Source organism: Podarcis tiliguerta (assembly GCF_965153285.1).
Source record: "Podarcis tiliguerta genome assembly, chromosome: 16".
In the NCBI taxonomy this organism is placed as follows: Eukaryota; Metazoa; Chordata; class Lepidosauria; order Squamata; family Lacertidae; genus Podarcis; species Podarcis tiliguerta.
This window is the reverse complement of record NC_139549.1, coordinates 9,088,426-9,109,602: the sequence shown is the minus strand read 5'-3', so window position 1 is coordinate 9,109,602 and position 21,177 is coordinate 9,088,426. Positions and strand designations below refer to the sequence as shown.

The 21,177-nt window shown below is 47.2% G+C and overlaps 1 protein-coding gene and 1 long non-coding RNA gene across 7 annotated transcripts in view; one reads left to right on the top strand and one right to left on the bottom strand.

The window, feature by feature from the left end:
- TDRD10 (tudor domain containing 10) overlaps window positions 1–21,177 on the bottom strand; it is a 39,142-nt gene that overhangs the window by 7,828 nt on the left and 10,137 nt on the right. For 3 of the 5 annotated variants that reach the window (XM_083416696.1, XM_083416695.1, XM_083416697.1), the window contains exons 3-10: window positions 16,120–16,148; window positions 15,003–15,079; window positions 8,675–8,736; window positions 6,020–6,090; window positions 5,018–5,168; window positions 4,175–4,217; window positions 1,294–1,372; window positions 109–256 (exon numbers count right to left, since the gene is read on the bottom strand). In XM_083416696.1, the coding sequence (XP_083272822.1) occupies window positions 109–256; window positions 1,294–1,372; window positions 4,175–4,217; window positions 5,018–5,168; window positions 6,020–6,090; window positions 8,675–8,736; window positions 15,003–15,079; window positions 16,120–16,148 (660 nt within the window). Of the gene's footprint in view, window positions 1–108; window positions 257–1,293; window positions 1,373–4,174; window positions 4,218–5,017; window positions 5,169–6,019; window positions 6,091–8,674; window positions 8,737–15,002; window positions 15,080–16,119; window positions 16,149–17,022; window positions 17,156–17,184; window positions 17,404–21,177 lie in introns of those variants that run through there. The other 2 variants (XM_083416698.1, XM_083416699.1) reach the window with 2 other exon arrangements.
- LOC310666275 lies at window positions 6,634–11,782 on the top strand. 2 transcript variants are annotated; one of them, XR_014505838.1, is made up of 3 exons: window positions 6,634–6,873; window positions 7,632–7,845; window positions 11,631–11,782. It is a non-coding gene; the product is annotated as an uncharacterized lncRNA (long non-coding RNA). The 2 variants fall into 2 exon arrangements; XR_014505839.1 differs by lacking the exon at window positions 11,631–11,782 and having other exon boundaries at window positions 7,632–7,920.

Here is a 21,177-nt window from a genome sequence, read left to right as displayed (position 1 = left end):
GGCACTAAACTGTTTCGCTTCGCCAGGCTGTATGGAGCCACAATCCTGGGAAGCGGTGGGCAAACAGGCAGGCAGTTTAACCAAAACGAATTTGCGGTTTGCACCAACCTCTGTGAGATGGATGGCCCAGAAGAAGGGGGTCTGCGGAACGGTATCCAATACCAGCAGTGCAGCTTTCCCGACGACTTTTGCTATGGAGAAGAGCCAGCCCACATCCTTAAAGCAATCTCCTAACATCCGCAGCAAGAACAAAGTTCTGGAAGGAAAGTCACAACACCCATCAAAATATTCTTCTGGTACTCGGTTAAAAATACCGTATTTTTCGCTCTATAGGACGCACTTTTTCCCCTCCAAAAATTAAAGGGAAATGTGTGTGCATCCTATGGAGCGAATGCAGGCTCCTTGGCTTCAGCGATAGCAACGTGAAGCCTCCGAAGCGCAGAGGGAGCGCTCCCTCCGCGCTCCGGAGGCTTCGCGTTGCTTTCGCAGAAGCCTGGAGAGCGAGAAGGGTCAGTGCGCACTGACCCCTCTCGCTCTCCAGGCTTCAGGGATAGCTGCCTGAAGCCTTCGGAGCGCAGCGTGAGTTTCCGCTGCGCTCCGCAGGCTTCGGGTTCCTTTTGCTGAAGCCAGGAGAGCAAGACTCTCCCGGCTTCAGCAGAGAGGGAGAGCTGCGCAGCGCCCCTTCAGCCAAGCGGGAGGAGAAATGGAAGGGGCTCCGTTTTTCTTGCTGCTTCGCTGAAGGGGCGCTGAGCAGGGAGGGGGAGATTTTTTTTTTTCTTGTTCTCCCCCTCTAAAACAAGGTGCGTCCTATGGTCGGGTGCATCCTATAGAGCGAAAAATACGGTACCTAGCAGGAGAACATAAATCACAGACGTCAAGAAATGATCAAGGAGTCAAAGAAAGTGCCCAATGGGGTTACAACAGTTCCCATCATCTTTGACCACCGGTCCTGCTAACTAGGGATGATGGGAGTTGTAGTCCAAAAACAGCTGGAGACCCAAGTTTGGGAAACGTCTGGACTAGAGCCAACAGGGCTCTTCTTATGTTCAGCCTTCCAAATGTGCACTTCTCAATTTTTCCTCTGAATTTTGCAATGTAGTTCTTCAGCCAAGTGATGTATGCAAAAATGAGTATGCCGAGGCAAAGCATGCGTAGAAGTGCATATAATCATGAAAATAACATGACTGGGAAAATCACTTTGCAAAAAAAATACGCATATGAGTTAGAAATATACACCCAAATGCGGATGACATTTCATGCCACTTCGTGTTGTTGGAAGATATTCCTCCTCACCTCATTTCCATGGGAATGGCATAAAGGACCTTCAGCTTCGGAGGGTCCAAGGTCTGTGTGTTGGCTTTTGGGGAAAGATCTGCCGAGAACAAGACAGGAAGTCAGGGGAAATTAAAGAAGAGGCAAGGTTTGAGAGTGGCAGTAGAAATGGAACTGGAACGAAGTCAACAGAGAGAGAGAGAAAGAAAGAAAGCCTGGTCTCAATATGCGTAGGGGGGTCCCAAGGTGAAGAACACCACACTGCCCCATTAAAAAATCCCAAAAAGGGGCTGGCCCACTCAGTCCAATGAGGAGGAGGAGGAGGAGGCGTTTGGATTTGATATCCTGCCTTTCACTCCCCTTCAGGAGTCTCAAAGCGGCTAACATTGTCCTTTTCCTTCTTCCCCCACAACAAACACTCTGTGAGGTGAGTGGGGCTGAGAGAAGTGTGACTGGCCCAAGGTCACCCAGCAGCTGCATGTGGAGGAGCGGAGACACGAACCCGGTTCCCCAGATTACGAGTCTACCACTATTAACCACTACACCACACTGGCTCTCAATGAGGACTGAGCATGCTCAGTAGCCGTGGAATGTTGAGGGTCCGTGCAAAATTCTCCCCGACCATCTGTAAGGGCACTCAGGAACCTGTGCAAGGGAGTTTGACAGACAACCGATAAGGTGATGGACCGTATTTTTCGCTCTATAAGACACACTTTTCCCCTCCTAAAATGTGAGGGGAAATGTGTGTGCATCTTATAGAGCGAATGCAGGCGGGAGGCTCTGCTCAGCGCTCCCTTTAAAGAGCCGCGTGGAGCGTGTGTGTGGTGCTTGGGGGCTTTTCCCAAGGAGGGAGAAGGGCTGCCCCCAAGAGCCGCACACACGCTCCGCGAGCACTTTAAAGGGAGTGCGGCTCTTGGGGGAGCCTTCCTCCCGCTACCCTCAAGAGGCTTTGCATGGCTATCCCATAAGCCAGGACAGCAAGAGGCTATCCCAGAAGCCAGATCCCTCTTGGTGTTCTGGCTTCTGGGATTCAGAATATTTTTTGTCTTGTTTTCCTCCTCCAAAAACTAGTTGCGTCTTATGGTCTGGAGCGTCTTATAGAGCAAAAAATACGGTCATCATGATGTCATGGGATTGAAAGGTGGGCAACCCCGCCCACCCACCACATTTAGCCCGAGTCTGATCCTAATATAATAATACCGTATTTTTCCATGTATAAGACTATATTTTTTCCTAAATTTTTGAAGTTTAAGGTAAGGGGTCACCTTATACACGGATAGTGCATTTTCGTAATTTTGAGTCCCAAAAAATAGGGGGCGTCTTATACATGGAGGGCGTCTTATACACGGAAAAATACGGTAATTATTATTAATTAAATTTATATACTGCCCTACATCTGTAGATCTCAAGGCAGTTCACAACATAAAATTACAAAAGATGCAGGTGCACACACTTTTGTGTGTGGTGTGGTGTCTGAGCAGAGCCCTTCATCTGATAAGGTGAGCTCCAATTCATCGTTGTTGCTATTAAACAACTATATGCCCTTCATCCTAAGGTCCCAGGGTGAGTTGCAACAATTCAAAACAGCTTATATTATCGCAAAGCGGCTTCAGTTAAAATTAAAAACAGTTTTAAAAACAACTCAAAGACACAGGAGTCTTTGAGCTACATTTGTAAAGAAAAAAAATCAGTGGCTTTAACAAATAATAAATATTTAAATTTGTTGGCTTGGGTTTTTTTTACAGGTGCCATAAGACACCATTATCATTAATTATTACTCTCCTCCCGCTTCACCCTGTGAGGTGTGAGTCACAACATTAAAGCACAGTGTTAAAAACAGTTTAAAACAACTTAAAGGTAAAGGTAACAGGAACCCTGACCGTTAGGTCCAGTCGCGGACGACTCTGGGGTTCTGGCGCTCATCCGCTTTACTGGCCGAGGGAGCCGGCGTACAGCTTCCGGGTCATGTGCCCAGCATGACTAAGCCACTTCTGGCGAACCAGAGCAGTGCACAGAAACGCCGTTTACCTTCCTGCTGGAGCGGTACCTATTTATCTACTTGCACTGGTGTGCTTTCAAACTGCTAGGTTGGCAGGAGCAGGGACCGAGCAACGGGAGCTCAGCCCGTCGCGGGGATTCGAACCGCCAACCTTCTGATCGGCAAGTCCTAGGCTCTGTGGTTTATCCCACAGCTCCACCTGCTACAATCAAACAACTTTGGGCAGCAGCAGTCTATCTGAATGGATGAGAACATTGGGACTAGGATCAAGGAGGTAAAGGGTAAAGGGACCCCTGACCATGAGGTCCAGTCATGGCCGACTCTGGGGTTGCGGCGCTCATCTCGCTTTATTGGCCGAGGGAGCCGCCGTACAGCTTCCGGGTCATGTGGCCAGCATGACTAAGCCGCTTCTGGCGAATCAGAGCAGCACACGGAAACACCGTTTACCTTCCCACCAGAGCGATATCTATTTATCTACTTGCACTTTGAGGTGCTTTCGAACTGCTAGGTTGGCAGGAGCAGGGACTGAGCAACAGGAGCTCACCCCGTCGCGGGGATTCGAACCGCCAACCTTCTGATCGGCAAGTCCTAGGCTCTGTGGTTTATCCCACAGCTCCACCTGCTACAATCCTCCAAATGAGGTGGGTCCTAAAAACACATGCATCAAGTGCCAAAAGCCAGGGTAAAAAAGTGTGTCCAGGTAAGCGTGTGTTAAGTTAAATGGGTTTTACGTTTACAATATCATTCTCATTTCATTTGGCCTGAAAATTTGATTTCTTCAGCCAGCGAGGAAATCACTGTCATTTTGCAGGGTGGGTGGGGGAGAGTGGAAAGCTTCCCTGAGCCCCCAGTATATAGCAGGGAGGAAATAAAGAGGAAAAAAACCCCACGGGTGCAACATACCACACTTGGGTCCGGTCTCTTCCCAAGGGATGGGTTCCAAATCCTGCAATGAAATGTGACGTTTGGAGCCCCGTCATTCAGAAAAGGGAAAAAAAACACCTAACACCTATCGAGAAGCACTTATAGTGGGTGGAGCAGGAGGTCACAAGTTCAAATCCTGACATTTTTAGGTAAGGCTGGGAGAGAAGGACCCTGGCTGAAAACCAGGAGAAAGCTTCTGCCTTCTGATCGGCAAGTCCTAGGCTCTGTGGTTTAACCCACAGCGCCACCCGCGTCCCATAGCTTGATGTAGATAGGGTCAAATAAATTCATCTCCTTTACAGTTGGTGGCTACCTTGGCTATATAATTTGCTCTAATTCTCCTAGCCCCAGTTGCAAAGAGTGCTACACGCCAGGTCACATACTTATCTGTGTCTGTGAGGAGATATAAAATCACGCCAGAGGGGTTCTGCCCTGGGGACCTTGTCATTATAAAAGGTAAAGGTACCCCTGCCTGTACGGGCCAGTCTTGACAGACTCTAGGGTTGTGCGCCCATCTCACTCAAGAGCCAGCGCTGTCCGGAGACACTTCCGGGTCACGTGGCCAGCGTGACATCGCTGCTCTGGCGAGCCAGAGCCACATACGGAAACGCCGTTTACCTTCCCACTAGTAAGCGGTACCTATTTATCTACTTGCACCCGGGAGTGCTTTCGAACTGCTAGGTTGGCAGGCGCTGGGACCGAACAGCGGGAGCGCACCCCGCCGCGGGGATTCGAACCGCCGACCTTTCGATCGGCAAGCCCTAGGCGCTGAGGCTTTTTACCCACAGTGCCACCCGCTAAAAGGGAGGCAGGAATATTTACCGGCATCTCTGTGTCCGTGTTTGTGGGCTCACGGGCCCTCCTGTCCTCCGCAACGGCCACTGTTATGCGTCGCCCATGAACCATGCTGCCGTTCATCCGCTTGATGGCGAGTTTGACCATGTCGGCGGACGCCAGCTCCAGAAACCCAAAGCTGCGGAGAAGGAGAAGCGACGTCAGCTGTTGCGCCATGTTGGCATTTCAATCTCTCCAGAAAAAAAAAAAAAACAGCCAGGGAAGGAGAAACACTCAGCATGGGCTAAGGACATGGGCTACATGCCCTTCCGGGACCACACGCCAGTGGTGGGCGGGGCTAGAGGCAAAAGTGGGAGGGGCCACCGAGTATATACAGTGGTACCTCTGGATGCAAACGGGATCCGTTCCAGAGCCCCGTTCGCATCCTGAAGCGAACGCAACGCGCGTCTGGCGATTCACCGCTTCCGCGCATGACGTCATTTTGAGCATCTGCGCATGTGCAAAACCCGGAAGTAACGTGCTCCGTTACTTCCGGGTCGCCGCAGAGCACAACCCAAAAAGGCTTAACCTGAAGCGACTTCAACCCGAGGTATGACTGTATGGTTTACAAATCCCGGCCAGACAAAGGCAAGCATAGATTGTATGAAGCAGGTGGTATGAGAGGCGTGGTCTAGGGAGAGCTGCGAGGGCCAGATCGGTCGGCCTCAGGGGCCACAGTCCTCCCACTCTTGGGGGAAAGTGGCAACAGCAACCTACTGGGAGCAGCAGGAGGCGTCCAAGTCAAAGGAGGTGGAGCCAGATAAAAGGAGACAAAGACCCCCCAAGCAGGCAAGGCATAGTATCTCCCTGTCCCCATCCTTCATCTGAACATCAACACAGGTGGAAGGGAATGCATTCAGCCCCCCAGGCTATCCGCCCATAATGGGAAGACCTTGCAAGGCCAAAGAGGATCACCCTCGCGGGAGGGCGGACGTCCCCCAATCCCTGAATGGAGGGTTATCAAAGGTTTCTTCCAAGCGCAGGGTGTACCTGGTAAAAGTTGTCTTGTGCTTCTTGACCGTCTTCACGCCAAACTCCCTGAACGCAACCGCTAACTCTGTCTAAGATAGAAACAAGAGGGGAAAATTCACAACAGGATTGACACCCCAACCCGAAAATCACTCCCGGGTTAAACCAAGAGAGATCCCTGCAGTTTAATTACAGCACACAAAGGGGTATATTTAAAGACAAGTCCCTGAGTTTCAAATCTAAGGCCTTGCCTGCACGGTGAATTTAAAGCAGTACCGAGAACTTTAAACAGTCATGGCTTCCTCCATAGGAATCCTGGGGGGGTGGAGTTTTTGTTTAAGGGGCTGAGTGCTAGGTGACCCCTCCTCACCAAGCTGCAATTCCCAAAGTCCCTTGCAAAGGACTGATCACTCGGCTACTCACAGAATCGGAGAGTTGGAAGGGACCCTGAGGATCATCTAGTCTAACCCCCCGAAATGCAGGAATATGCAGCTGCCCCTTACAGGGGTCAAACCTGCAACCTTGGCATTACCAGCACCACACTCTAACCAACTGAGCTATCCACAGTAATGCAACGTTAAGGATAATGGTAAAAAATTCCTTAAATGGGTATATTTACTTATGTTAAATTACTGTGTATTTTTAACATGGGTTTTTTCTCCCCTTTGGCAGTAGCCCTCGTGTGACTGGCTGAGTCACATGAGAGAGGCATTCCATTCCGTTGTGACTGTTATTCCAGTAACTGTCGTTTTTTTTAAACTGCTTTCTGCTCCTCTCTGTGCGTATGTGAGGAGAATGGCTGCTCTGCTGAGGACAGTGTGTGTCCGTGTGATCTGTCTGAAGTGAAACTGTAGCCTTTAAGGCCTTTCTCACGGGTAGGAAGAGCATTGCTCCCGGGGAAGGGGTTAATTCAGAGAAAGTCTTTATTCCTGCTATCCGGAGTAGCAGAAAGGCACCTAGAATCATAGAATCATAGAATCGTAGAGTTGGAAGAGACCACAAGGGCCATCGAGTCCAACCCCCTGCCAAGCAGGAAACACCATCAGAGCACTCCTGACATATGGTTGTCAAGCCTCTGCTTAAAGACCTCCAAAGAAGGAGACTCCACCACACTCCTTGGCAGCAAATTCCACTGTCGAACAGCTCTTACTGTCAGGAAGTTCTTCCTAATGTTTAGGTGGAATCTTCTTTCTTGTAGTTTGGATCCATTGTTCCGTGTCCGCTTCTCTGGAGCAGCAGAAAACAACCTTTCTCCCTCCTCTATGTGACATCCTTTTATATATTTGAACATGGCTATCATATCACCCCTTAACCTCCTCTTCTCCAGGCTAAACATGCCCAGCTCCCTTAGCCGTTCCTCATAAGGCATCGTTTCCATGCCTTTGACCATTTTGGTTGCCCTCCTCTGGACACGTTCCAGTTTGTCAGTGTCCTTCTTGAACTGTGGTGCCCAGAACTGGACACAGTACTCCAGGTGAGGTCTGACCAGAGCAGAATACAGTGGCACTATTACTTCCCTTGATCTAGATGCTATACTCCTATTGATGCAGCCCAGAATTGCATCACCTGCGTGATTGATTCACAGCAAGCACACCTGAAAGCATTTTACAAAGAGTTTATATCTATTTTCCAGGTCCTCTTTCCCATCCCTTTCCCAGGGATTCAGCCTCACGAGTTTTGCACACGTATGTTGGTAGAAACAATCTCCATTCATGATGCAGTATGGGCACCCAACCAAGTGGCCGTGATACATTGCTATGGACATCGGACTGGACCAAGTGATACGGCTAGAATACAGAAACGTTAATCGGGAGAAACCTGCACAGGAGCTCTCGATAAGGAACAAAGTGAATAAGCATGAGATTGCAAATGTATTCTTCTCGGTTGTATGTTTATAAAAGTAGAGTTCTTTTGAATATAAAGAGTCTGGACATTGTATAGTCTTTACAAAGAAGTTACCAATCACCTAGAAGAGTTATTTAGCTTCCTAGCTGTAAGCTACTGTGTTACTTTACATATCATCATACATTTATATATACACACACAACATGCAATGCAGGAATATTTCTGGCCAACGTGGGTCTTGAACCCACAACCCTGACATTAAGCGTCTCCTGCTCTACCAACTGAGCTATCCCAGGGGATAGCTCAGTTGTGCATAGTTCTGCGAAGGGAACAGGGGTCTCCTAAACACTCTCAGCACCCTTAACCAACAACATTTCCCAGGATTCTTTGGGGGAATCCGTGACCCTTTAATATGGCATGGTAGTGTTTAAGTACATAGTGCAGATGGACGGGGTGAAGGTGGGCTAGAAACTGGGGTGGGTGGAGCCTTCTGAGCCAGATTACGCCCACAAAGCTATACCACATGACTGTGTCACATGACCACGCATGTCCTGGGTTGTAGACAGAGGTAACCCATGCCTGGGTCCCACCTTCTCGCTGGACATTTCCCTTGCCCAATATACATCCTTGTAAGAGAGACACATTTATGATGGGTGTGTTAGTTTTAAAGAGGAGGGTTGTAGATGACAACTTAGGTGAAAACCAAAACAGGGTTTTCTAGACCATATCACAGGCCAATTTTTCACAGTTTAATATACATCATGAGAAAAAGGCAGTCGGGGGAAGTGTCCGCAAGAAATATATTCCGAAACAGAAAGCACCAAGCCTCACCTCCTTGATATCCAACGGGAGATTGCCAACAAAAAGTTCAGATTCTTTTTTCTTGAAGGACCCTGGAAGGAGAAAACCAAAGGAATTTTTGAGAGATGCCTCCCACTCCCCACAAATAAGGGGTTTAGTTTGACACCCTAAGGCCCCATCTGCAGTACAGTGGTACCTCGGGTTACATACGCTTCAGGTTACAGACTCCGCTAACCCAGAAATATTACCTTGGGTTAAGAACTTAGCTTAAGGATGAGAACAGAAATCACGCCGTAGCAGCAAAAGGCCCCATTAGCTAAAGTGGTGCTTCAGGTTAAGAACAGTTTCAGGTTGAGAACAGACCTCCAGAACGAATTAAGTTCTTAACCCGAGGTACCACAGTATACATATTTAAAGCAGTATCATACCGCTTTAAACAGACGCAGCTTCCTCCAAAGAATCCTGGGAACCTGCAATTTGTTCAGGCTGCTGAGAGTTGTTAGGGGACCCTCTTATTCCCTCCCCCAAGCTACAATTCCCATAAAAAGGTAAAGGTACCCTTGCCCGTACGGGCCAGTCTTGACAGACTCTAGGGTTGTGCGCCCATCTCACTCAAGAGGCCGGGGGCCAGCGCTGTCCAAAGACACTTCCGGGTCACGTGGCCAGCGTGACAAGCTGCATCTGGCGAGCCAGAGCCGCACACGGAAACACCGTTTACCTTCCCGCTGGTAAGCGGTCCCTATTTATCTACTTGCCCCCGGGAGTGCTTTCGAACTGCTAGGTTGGCAGGCGCTGGGACCGAACGACGGGAGCGCACCCCGCCGCGGGGATTCGAACCGCCGACCTTTCGATCGGCAAGCCCTAGGCGCTGAGGCTTTTACCCACAGCGCCACCCGCGTCCCTACAATTCCCATAGTCCCCCGTTAAAAGGGATTGACTGATTAATCCACTCTGGAAATTGTAGCTGTGCCAGCAATGTCAGTTCCCAGGATTCTCTGGGGCGAAGCCATGCGCTGTAAATGCGCATTATGCTGTGAATGTGGCCTAAACTGGCACTTCCTCTGTTGGGCTCTGGCTCCACCAATCGCCAGCTTTCGCTCCACCCACATTTGGGCTCCTTGCCTTGTGACTCTGTTGTAAACAAAAATTGCCCTTTTCCCTTATGGGATATCCAAGAGCCCATTTAGAGTCCTTACATAGGTTCCCTATTGGTAGGAGAGAATAACAGAGGCCAACCAGAGAATATTGAGAAGCAAAGCAGCTAGTAAGCTTGATCTTTATTGATCTGTTGCAACAGGGTGCTCCCTTCACCCGCAGGAGAGAGGAGGGACCCAGATAAATGCTGGGCAAGGCCTTATAAAGACTTTTGAAATTGCCACCCTGTAGATCAAGACCACCCCCAGAAACATCATACATGCATCACAGAAGGGGTGTAACCTAAGACCACCCCTCAGATACATCACACCTACATCACAGAAAAGGCGGTCTAAAACAGAAATTTGAATGTTGTTTTTCTCCAGTCTTGGTTTATCTCCTGTCTGGCAGGTTACCTGTTAATGCTTACTTGACTGGATACCCTGGGGAGCCTGGCCAATCTTTTGTAATGATAAATACTTAGTTCCTGGGCCAGGTCACAGGCTCACACCCTATTCAAACACAGACATACCCTTAAGACAGGATTTGTGAAGGAAAAGACAATGGGGAGGCTTTTCCACTTTCACTTTGCAGAGAAAACATTTGCTCAGCTTAGGAATCAAAATGGCTTCAGGTCAGTCTTCCTGTGCCGATCTTTGTACGTGCAGTTATGAACATTACCATATATCGAAGACCTCAAAATTCCTATCACACCGCACCATCTACCCCTAGGATGTTGGGGTGGGGTGGGGCAAGAACTTGGATGTTGCGCAGCTGAGCACACTAACCCCCTCGCCCAGCAAAAATGGCTCCGGCACAAGCACAAAACCTCCAGCCGGGGCCTGCCTGCCACTTGTCGGCTGCTTTCCAACCTGCCTGCCCCAAACGAACAAAGATAATTCAGAGACAGGACACAGCTATAAATAACCGGACAATGGCTTTCTGACTTCTGACCCCAACGAGGGGAGAAATGTTTGGCCGTAAAGGATTATGCCCTTGTTCAGAAGCCTGCAGGCACATTGTGTGGAAAGAAAACCCAGCCGAGAGGGCTGGGAGGAGAAAGGAGCACCGCCGTTGCCGTTTTCCTGAAATGGGTGCCAAAGAAAAAAAAAAACACACACACACACACAACCCTTAAAAACAGCCCAAGATTTTGCAGCCAGATTGGTTTGGGGCAGGGAACAGGGCATAAATCTCTGCAGGGAAACCAAAATGTTTTTCCTTTTTCTTTTTTAAACTTCTTTTTAAAAGAATTACAAACATCTAATTCGAAATCCATATTCGTTTTGTAACATAAGCCTACTACATAGTTGAGTAAATTAAAATACAGTGGTACCTCAGGTTACATACGCTTCAGGTTACATACGCTTCAGGTTACAGACTCTGCTAACCCAGAAATAGTGCTTCAGGTTAAGAACTTTGCTTCAGGATGAGAACAGAAATTGTGCTCTGTTGGCACGGCAGCAATGGGAAGCCCCATTAGCTGAAGTGGTGCTTCAAGTTAAGAACAGTTTCAGGTTAAGAACAGACCTCCACAACGAATTAAGGACTTAACTTGAGGTACCACTGTATATCTAATTGCTATAGACTTCCCTTTACTGTATATAAATGCAATGTGATTAGAAATATTATATTAGAAATTTTTATAAATTTTTATAAACCCCCCACTCCCCTTCCCCCATGTGTGATCTCAATATTTTACTTCTTCCATCTTGTTGTGTTGTTGTAGTTTAATAATTATTCAATTTATTATTTTATTATTTCCTGCACGTTTTACACATTATCTAATAATATTCCAGTTCCGGAACTGTATTTTTTCAAAACGTTTTTTTCTTATGTGCCTTTATTTCAGGGGTGCAGAACTCTCTCCAGCCTGAGGGCCACATTCTGTTCCGGGTAATCTCTCATGGGCCACATGTCAGTCCGTACGGTAGGCTACTTTCCACACAAACAAAGCCCCCTCTATCCTCCATCCAGGCAAATCAGGAAGCATTATCAAAATTTGGCAAGGCAGGCAGAAAGTCTTAAGTAGGGTGCAAACAGGGAAATGTGGGGCACGGCCTGGAGGGAGTCCCAAGGGCCAGACAGAGAAGTTATATATATTGGGCAATGCATGCAAATCTCTCTTCATTATGCTAATAGCTTCACATTCTCTCTCTTTTGAATCAGTTTTATTAAAGGTTTTCAACCGAACATGCCATAAAATTCAAACTAAATGAAAGGGAATACAGTGGTGCCCCGCAAGACGAATGCCTCGCAAGATGGAAAACCCGCAAGACGAAAGGGTTTTCCGTTTGCAGAGGTGCTTCGCAAGACGAATTTCCCTATGGGCTTGCTTCACAAGATGAAAATTGACGAAAATTTTTGAGTTTTTTTCCCGCTCCAAAACCCCTTTTTCTGAAGCGCTAAGCTGCTAAAAGCATTTTAGCAGCAAAACCGCTAATCCCTTAAGCCTTTAATAGGCGTTAATAGCCCTTAAACTGTCAATAGCGCTAATAGCGCTAATCCGCTAATGGGCTTGCTTCGCAAGACGAAAAAACCGCAAGACGAAAAGACTCGCGGAACGGATTCTTTTCGTCTTGCGAGGCACCACTGTAATGATAATAAAAAAATAGATCTAACAGTGTAGCAGCAAACCCCCCCCCCAATCATTCAGTTTGTACAAACTTCACACACACTCACACACTACATACGCTACACTTCTGTTATAAATTCATAGAAAATCAACCATACATCGGATTTGCACTGTTCCACTTTTATTTTACTCCATGAAGGAAAGACTACAAAATGGGGAAGGTTTGATACAGGGCGCCATAATCCCTTCACCATCCCAGCACATCCACAGGAGCCCTGCCCAGTTGCTATGCCAACCCTGATGATCCCAGACAGAGAACAATCAGGATCACAAAGAACTTGCATATGGGAGTGGATTCGGCAGAGGACAGTGATCGGATCTTCCCTCAGGGGGCAGGAAACTGCGACTACCTTTTGTCTTCAGAAAATGACTCATGGGGAGGGGTAGAAGGGAGCCAGCCAGGTGACAGGACACTCAGGTTACCAACACAACTCCTCCCTCAACCCCTCCTTTCTGTAATGTATGCATGATGTTTCTGGGGGTGGGCTTGACCTAGAGGAGGGGAATTTCAAAAGTTTTTATAAGGTCTTGCACACCATTTTTCTGGGTCTTTCCTCTCTCCTGCGAGTGAGGGGAACACCCTGCTGCAACAGTTCAATAAAGGCCAAGCCTACAGGCTGCTGATTTGCTCCAATTTACTCTGGTTGGTGTCTTTACTTTTTGTCCAAGGGAGCCCTCGGATTTTTCCGGTAACAACAGAAAAATCCTAAAGTAAAATACATTAATGATCCTCATAAAACACAAAATTACAAATGTCTCTATGTGGCCCTCGGTCAGCATTTTATCTTAATCTTCACACATACAGAGAAGTTGAATCTTCCCACTTCCCATCTGGGAGAGATTTCCCTTCCTCCAGAAAAGCCACTCTGACCTCCCCTCATACAGACCCTTTCCTCCTCCCATTCTCCATTATTTCCCGATTAATCTCAAACTTACGCTGGCCCATTTGCACACGCCCCTTCTTTTGAAATACAGTGATTAGTTGCTTTTTGAATAGCCTAGTTCTCAAATGTTTTGGCTCCCAAACGATCCATACCCGGAAGTGCGTGTTCCAGTTTTCGAACGTTCTTTTGGAAGCTGAACGTCCGATGTGGCTTCCGATTGGCTGAAGGAGATTCCTGCAGCCAATCAGAAGCCGAGCTTTAGTTTTCGAATGCTTTGGAAGTCGAACGGACTTCCGGAATGGATCCCGTTCAACTTGCAAGGTACGACTGTACATTAATTAATTAATTATTATTACTTTGTCAAAAAAATTATAAACATATAAAAATGTTAAGGAAAGTTTCTGTAAAGCAGAAAAGGTAAAAGGTGTTTTCTTCCCCTTCCTTCCCTGTATTTATATATATATATACACGCACGGGGAAGGTTTGTTCTTTCATTTTATTTGTTTAAAGTGGAGGGGAGGGAGAAATCTCTTTATTTACCTCCCACCTAAGGGGATTGAATCCGGGAGCAGTGGCGTAGCATGGGTTGTCAGCACCCGGGGCAAGGCAAGTAATTTGCGCCCCCCCCGCCCGCCGCTGCACTGTCCCTCCCCCAGATAGTCCCTCGCTCTCTCTCCGCACTGCACCGCACGCCTGGCACCCTCCCCTCCACAGTGGGCGGCGACCCGGCGGCTCGGATCGGATTCGCACAGCCAGCACTGCAGTGAGAGAGAGTGAGTGAGCCAGGTAGGGGCAGAGAGCTGCGAGTGCGAGCGCCCCCCCCCCCCAGATGTTGCGCCTGCTGCGGCCGGCCCCCCCTGCACCCCCCACGCTACACCACTGTCCGGGAGCTAAGGAAGCAAAGCAGAAAAACCCAGGGAGGACTTATCTATGTTCAGAAGCCAGTGGAAGTCAGGGAGAGGGGATGGAATGGAGCATCCTGGCAGAGGGCATGGCTGGCAGGAATCAACCTTAAAAGGAACGCTAAACATTGCACCATTCTCTGCTCAATGCAGTATGGTGGTTAGAACGTCGGATTAGGACTTGGAAGAGACCAGGACTCAAATCCACACTCAGACATGGAGTTCATTAGGGGGGCCACAGGCCAGTCACTCACTTTCAGCCTAACCTACCTCACAGGGTTGTTGTGAGGGTCACATGGGGAGGAGAACTCTTGGGCTCCTTGGAGGAGAGCTGGGCTATAAAGGTAAAGGTAAAGGTAAAGGGACCCCTGACCATTAGGTCCAGTCATGGCCAACTCTGGGGTTGCGGCGCTCAACTCACTTTACTGCCCGAGGGAGCCGGCGTACAGCTTCCGGGTCATGTGGCCAGTATGACTAAGCCGTTTGTGGCGAACCAGAGCAGCGCACAGAAACGCCGTTTCCCTTCCCGCCAGAGTGGTACCTATTTATCTACTTGCACTTTGTGCTTTCGAACTGCTAGGTTGGCAGGAGCAGGGACCGAGCAACGGGAGCTCACCCCGTTGTGGGGATTCAAACCACCGACCTTCTGATCGGCAAGTCCTAGGCTCTGTGGTTTAACCCACAGCGCCACCCAAAGGCAGTAATTAAGGAACTCCTCCACGCTGCAACACTGTGTTGCAGATGCCATTTGTTTATTACTCCCCAACCCAAACATTTTCAAAAACTGAGCAGCACAAACTTACCAGGATGCCTTGGCGGGGCTGCTTTGACATGCTTCTTCAGAGTTTTGCCATTATTCCTCTCGTTGCCAGAGTTTGACCTGAGAAGTAAGTTCAGAGAAACCTTAGATGCCATGTTTGTTGATAGATGAATTATTTCCGAAAGGGAAAGAAATAGGGTAACACACATTCATCGCAGCAAAATTTGGCCTTTCTCGCGCATGGTTTATTAAATCACGACTCAGTATTATATGTTTCAACTCTGCCCCAGCAGCTTCACTGTGGTTTGTTTAATCATCTGAAACCATGGTTTGTTGCTGGCTTACAAACTTTGGTCCAAGTCAGTCTAAGGCAGCTTCCTGTAGAGCCCAACAGCCTCTGGAGGGTCAAAGGTTCCTCAGCCCTGATACAATCACACAGAGAGATGGAAAACTCCGCAGAAATAAAATTGCACTCTCAACCACCATAAAAGGCAGAAATTTAACATCCCGATAATAGGGCTGGGCTGTATCTGGTTTTCAACATCGCAATATATCACCGGCTAAACGTTGTGATGTATTGATATACAGTGGTACCTCGCAAGATGAATGCCTCGGAAGACGAAAAACTCGCAAGACGAAAGAGTTTTTCGTTTTCTGAGTTGCTTCGCAAGACGGATTTCCCTATGGGCTTGCTTTGCAAGACGAAAACGTCTTGCGCCTTTTTTTAAAAACCGCCAATGCATTCCTATGGGAAACCGTCAATACATAGTGGTGCTTTGCAAGACGAAAAAATTCACAAGACGAAAAAACTCGCAGAACGAATTAATTTCGTCTTGCGAGGCACCACTGTATCACGGTCTGAAAATAAGGATGGAACTATGCCTAGGATGATGTTAAAAGGGCTGGGATTCTTTTTAAAAACTTCACTTGACACCAAAAGGGGGGGGGGACTTCATAGGCAAAAGGTGAGCCTCTCTGGGGAAGGTCGTTCTACCATCTGGGAGCCACCACTAAAAAGGCAATGACAGCCAACCTCCTTATTTCAGGCTGAGGAACAAAATCCACGTTTATTTGTAATCCTACTAGCTCGCATTCAGCCATTGCTTGGATATCTAAGGCCTTCTCTGAGCCACAGCTTATCCTCTACTCCAAATACTCACATCTTCAAAGGGTCCATGGAGACATCAACCTGAAAAGGAGACCAGGAGTAATTATTATCAATTTAAACGACAACAGCAACCACCAGGAAGAAATAAAGTTACTGGAATGGCATTTCATCATTTTTCCCCTCCAAGAGCAAATGTGAGTGCCAATCATTTTGGGAGCAAAATGGAGCCACCCAAAAAACAAGACAGCATTTTCTAAATACTATGGGGGAAGGGCTAATTAGGTAAGAATAGTTAACCTTGTGGTGGTTACTAACAGTCATTATGTCACAATAAAGTTTCAAAAATTTAAAAGAAAAAAAAATTACAATTCCCATCTGCCCCAGGAAGCATGGCCTGTGTGTGTGTGTTTATATAGCAAATTGTAATAATAATAATAATAATAGTAGTAGTAGTAGTAATAATAATTTTTTTTAAAAATCCCTTAAAAAAGCTGTGGTTTGGGATCATGGTACACATGTTTTACAAGCCCAGCATCTGGGCACAGCCTTAGCTCAGATGCTTGTTTTTGCTCAGCTAATTAGAATAGCAGAATAACACAATTGTCGTTGGAAGGGACCCCCAGAGTCATCTAGTCTAACCCCCTGCAAAACAGGAATCTGTTGCTCAAAACTGCATTTTTACTTTGCAGTGTTGCAACTCCCTCTGGGGCCAAAGTAACACCTCTAATGGGTCACAGGTTCCCCACACTAAGCAGTAGAGAGAGGAGGAAAGGGAGGGAGAAATAGGGTGGGGGAGGGACTGGAGAAAGAGCAGGAAGCAAGAAGGAAGACTCCCCATGACCGCCCCCCTTCCAAGGCGAATTAAAAATAGAGATATCTAGCTATTTCAGGAAGAAGAGGAACCCGCAGCGTCAAGGGCCAAGGCAACCTCCCCACACTTTCTCTGGGGCCATACCTGAGCGCGCAGCAACGCTGGCAGGGCGGCGTGCGGACGCAGCTGCCGTCCGCGCTTCGAATCCGGAATCAATCCGCATTCCTCCTTCCCGCAGGACTTTTATTGGAAAGGGAGAGTTGCAAAACACGGATACGAAGGTGCCGTTTCTGTTAGCGCTCTTACCAGCAGGTCCCCCAGTCCTCGCTGGCTAAAACGCACCTGCAGCACCCGCGCCATGCAATGCACCACCACGCCGCTCCTTTTATTGAATTTAAATAGTGGCGCCACAGATCTTGCAGCTGTAATGGATTGCGGTGCGCCGGTTTTTATTTTGCAGAGGCGGGAATGTTTCTCCGCGCCGGAGTTTCTCGTGCAGGAAGAGCTACTAGGCGGTGTTTTGTGTTGTTTTTTTTTGCAAACGAGAGACGTGCTTGCAAAAAGGAAAAGGAAAAAGTCCCTCCCCGCTCGCCAGGGCAATTTTCGATTTTTTTTGCGCAAGGGACGCGTGGCTTTTAAAAACTCTTAAATGGAGGTTTTTGCAAACGCGCCGTGGATCCAGTGAAATCATTTCGCGGGGCAGATCTGGGATCGCTCAGCCGGGAAAGCATGAGACGCTTAAATCTCAGGGTCATGGGTTGGAGCCCCATGTTGGGTAAAAGATTCCTGTTTCGCAGGGGGTTGGACTGGATGACCCTCGGGGCTCCCTTTCAACTCTGCAATTCTGCGATTCTAATTAGCCGAGCAAATCAAAGCAAACGAGCGAAGCCTGTGCCCAGATAGCTTGGCTTGTAAAACATGCAGAGCACAATTCCAGTTTGCAGTGGGGTCCAAACTTTTTTCAAAGAGGGCCAGTCTTGATGAAGGGCTGTGGGTACAGCCAACCAAAGTGCCAACCAAAGTTTTTGACCTTTTTTAGGATTGAAGTTGAGGGTTTTTTTTTATTTTACCCCACTAAATAAACTGCCAAAGGGGCCAGATCCAGATTAGGCCCCCAAAACGAACTTTGGACATGCCTGGCTTAGGGCCCCACTCCATAGCTGTCAACTTTTTCCTTTTCTTGCAAGGAATCCTATTCGGAATAAGGGAATTTTCCTTAAAAAAAAGGAAAACGTTGACAGCTGTGCCCCACTCTCTTGGGAGCCCCCCAAAAAGATTAAAGGGGGGGAAACTGGATGCACATTTCCAAAATATAAGATAAATAAAGTAAAACCTTGCAGCAGCAGTGTTTTGTGTTGTGTAGATACTTATTAGGTCCATAAATTACCATATAGCATACATTCAACACAAAAAAACAGTGACAATTTCTTGTTGACCAAGAACAGCTGGACATATAAAGGGCCTCATTACCTTCAGTAGCCTAGGGCCTCATCAGACCTAAACCCAGCCCTGCTCAAAGGATTATTATTATTATTATTATTATTTCTATACCTCAATCAAGGGTCACAGGGCACTTTGCAATATAAAAACACAAAAATACATCCCATGGTAACAAATGAAAACAATAATCCTCACACACATTAAAAGGCCATAGATTGTTTATGCAGCCCAAGGTCTGGGAGAAGAGGAAAGTTTTTGCCTAGTGCCTAAAGACATGTAATGAAGGTGCCAAGTGAACCCCATTGGAGACAACATTCCACATATAGGGAGCCACTGCAGAAAAGGTCCTGTTGTCATGTTACCACCCTCTGGACCTCTCACAGAGGAGGCACACAAAGAAGGGCCTCAGATGATGGATGCATGTCCCAGGTCGGTGCATGCTTTTACTCGGGAGTAAGCCTCATGCATGGCAGTGGGATTTGCTCCTGAGATCGTCGCTGTGCCGAAACCCAATTGAGTTTCCCAAATAAACCCATGCATAGGATCGTGGCTTTCCAAGACAGGATCCAGAATTCAGCAGCACGGTGGAATTTATAACAAGAAAACATGTTGTGTCATATTTCACCCATGCAGACCCACCCTGTCTCTCTTGTTTACTCGTGAGCAAGTTCTGTATAAAGTGCATTCAACGTGCATTTCGTGAGCATGAGTTTCCACAAAAAATCCTAACAGCTACCATTCCCAGCACCCTTAACAAACTACAGTAATGTAATGTCCTTTAAATGTGCATCAGGTGTGCTTTAAATGTATGGAGTGGATGGCAACATTTTGTTTTTAAATTGCATTTTTGGAGTCCCCAGTCGGGGGTCATTTGCAAAAGCTCCCTCCTTCTTATCTTTCTGCATTACAGTCTGTGGCGACAGCCAGGAAGAATGAATATGTACAATGCTTTGAATAAATATGCATATTTTAAAACACAAACCACTTAGGAAAGAAATTAATATGCTGGTCCCTTTACCATGGTGATTATCAATGGCTAGAGATGGATGCGTTTTTACAGAGATTAACAGGCTGGTATAGACAGGGATTTAAAAAGAAAACAATATTTATAGCTTGCTCTTCGTTGAATCCTTTCAATCCCAGAGCAGGGAAGAAAGTATTAAAAAATTAGGGGTGGGGGTGGGAATGGCAATATGCAAAACTTTTGATAGTATGTAAGATGGATCCAATAAAAGACAAAAATAACCGTGCTGTCGTAAGGTAAACAAGCAAAACTACAGTGTCAAAAATGAAAATTTCCAATTTAAGCAAATACGTAAGTAACAACAAACAAACAAATGGGAGCCATTTGTGGTTTACTGGTTCAAGTGTGTTGGACTAAGAACTGGGAAATGGATGGAAAGACAGATCTGTACGTGGATGTGTGGACACATGCAAATCAGTCCATTCTCCCCCCCCCCCGCCCCATACATTGGAGCGGCTGGGGCAACCCAGTCAGATGAGTGGGGTACAAATAATAAAATGACTATTATTATTAATAGTGCCACTGTATTCTGCTCTGGTCAGACCTCACCTGGAGTACTGTGTCCAGTTCTGGGCACCACAGTTCAAGAAGGACACTGACAAACTGGAACGTGTCCAGAGGAGGGCAACCAAAATGGTCAAAGGCCTGGAAACGATGCCTCATGAGGAACGGCTAAGGGAGCTGGGCATGTTTAGCCTGGAGAAGAGGAGGTTAAGGGGTGACATGATAGCCATGTTCAAATATATAAAAGGATGTCACATAGAGGAGGGAGAAAGGTTGTTTTCTGCTGCTCCAGAGAAGCGGACACGGAGCAATGGATCCAAACTACAAGAAAGAAGATTCCACCTAAACATTAGGAAGAACTTCCTGACAGTAAGAGCTGTTCGACAGTGGAATTTGCTGCCAAGGAGTGTGGTGGAGTCTCCTTCTTTGGAGGTCTTTAAGCAGAGGCTTGACAACCGTATGTCAGGAGTGCTCTGATGGTGTTTCCTGCTTGGCAGGGGGTTGGACTCGATGGCCCTTGTGGTCTCTTCCAACTCTATGATTCTATGATTCTATATGGATAAACAGACACATGCATCTGAATGAATGGAAATGGAAGACTGGAGAGGTAGATTTGTATGTGGATGGATGGGCAGGTACGAATCTGTCTGTCGCTGGATGGGATGGATGAATTGGTATTGTACCTCGATCAATGGGCATAGACGGACGGTTAGACCAATTTCGACATGGACGGCTAGAGGCAGACCTGGACATGGAGGGATGTGCGGACACAGACATGGATGGATAGAGAGACAAAGAGATACATATATGGATGACCGACAGACATGGACATGGGGGGACATGGATGTATAGACAGACTTGTATAAACATGACTGGACCAGGTGAATAGACAGAAAGTCAAACAGGGGGATGATGAAGAGGCAGACATGTTGCATTTAGGCAGACGAAAGGAAGAAAGTGTAGATATATATGAGCGTGATGAAATATACCGTATTTTCCGCTCTATAAGACGCACCAGACCACAAGAGGCACCTAGTTTTTGGAGGAGGAAAACAAGAAAAAAGATATTCTGAATCTCAGAAGCCAGAACAGCAAGAGGGATCGCTGTGCAGTGAAAGCAGCAACCTCTTGCTGTTCTAGCTTCTGGGATAGCTGCGCAGCCTGCATTCGCTCCATAAGACGCACACAGATTACTTTTTAGGAGGGGAAAAAGTGAGTCTTATAGAGCAAAAAATACGGTATATGTGGATGGATGGAATATATCTGTATGGAAGAACACATGAATATTTGTACATGAAGTGATGGATGAAAATATTCATGGGTGGATGGAC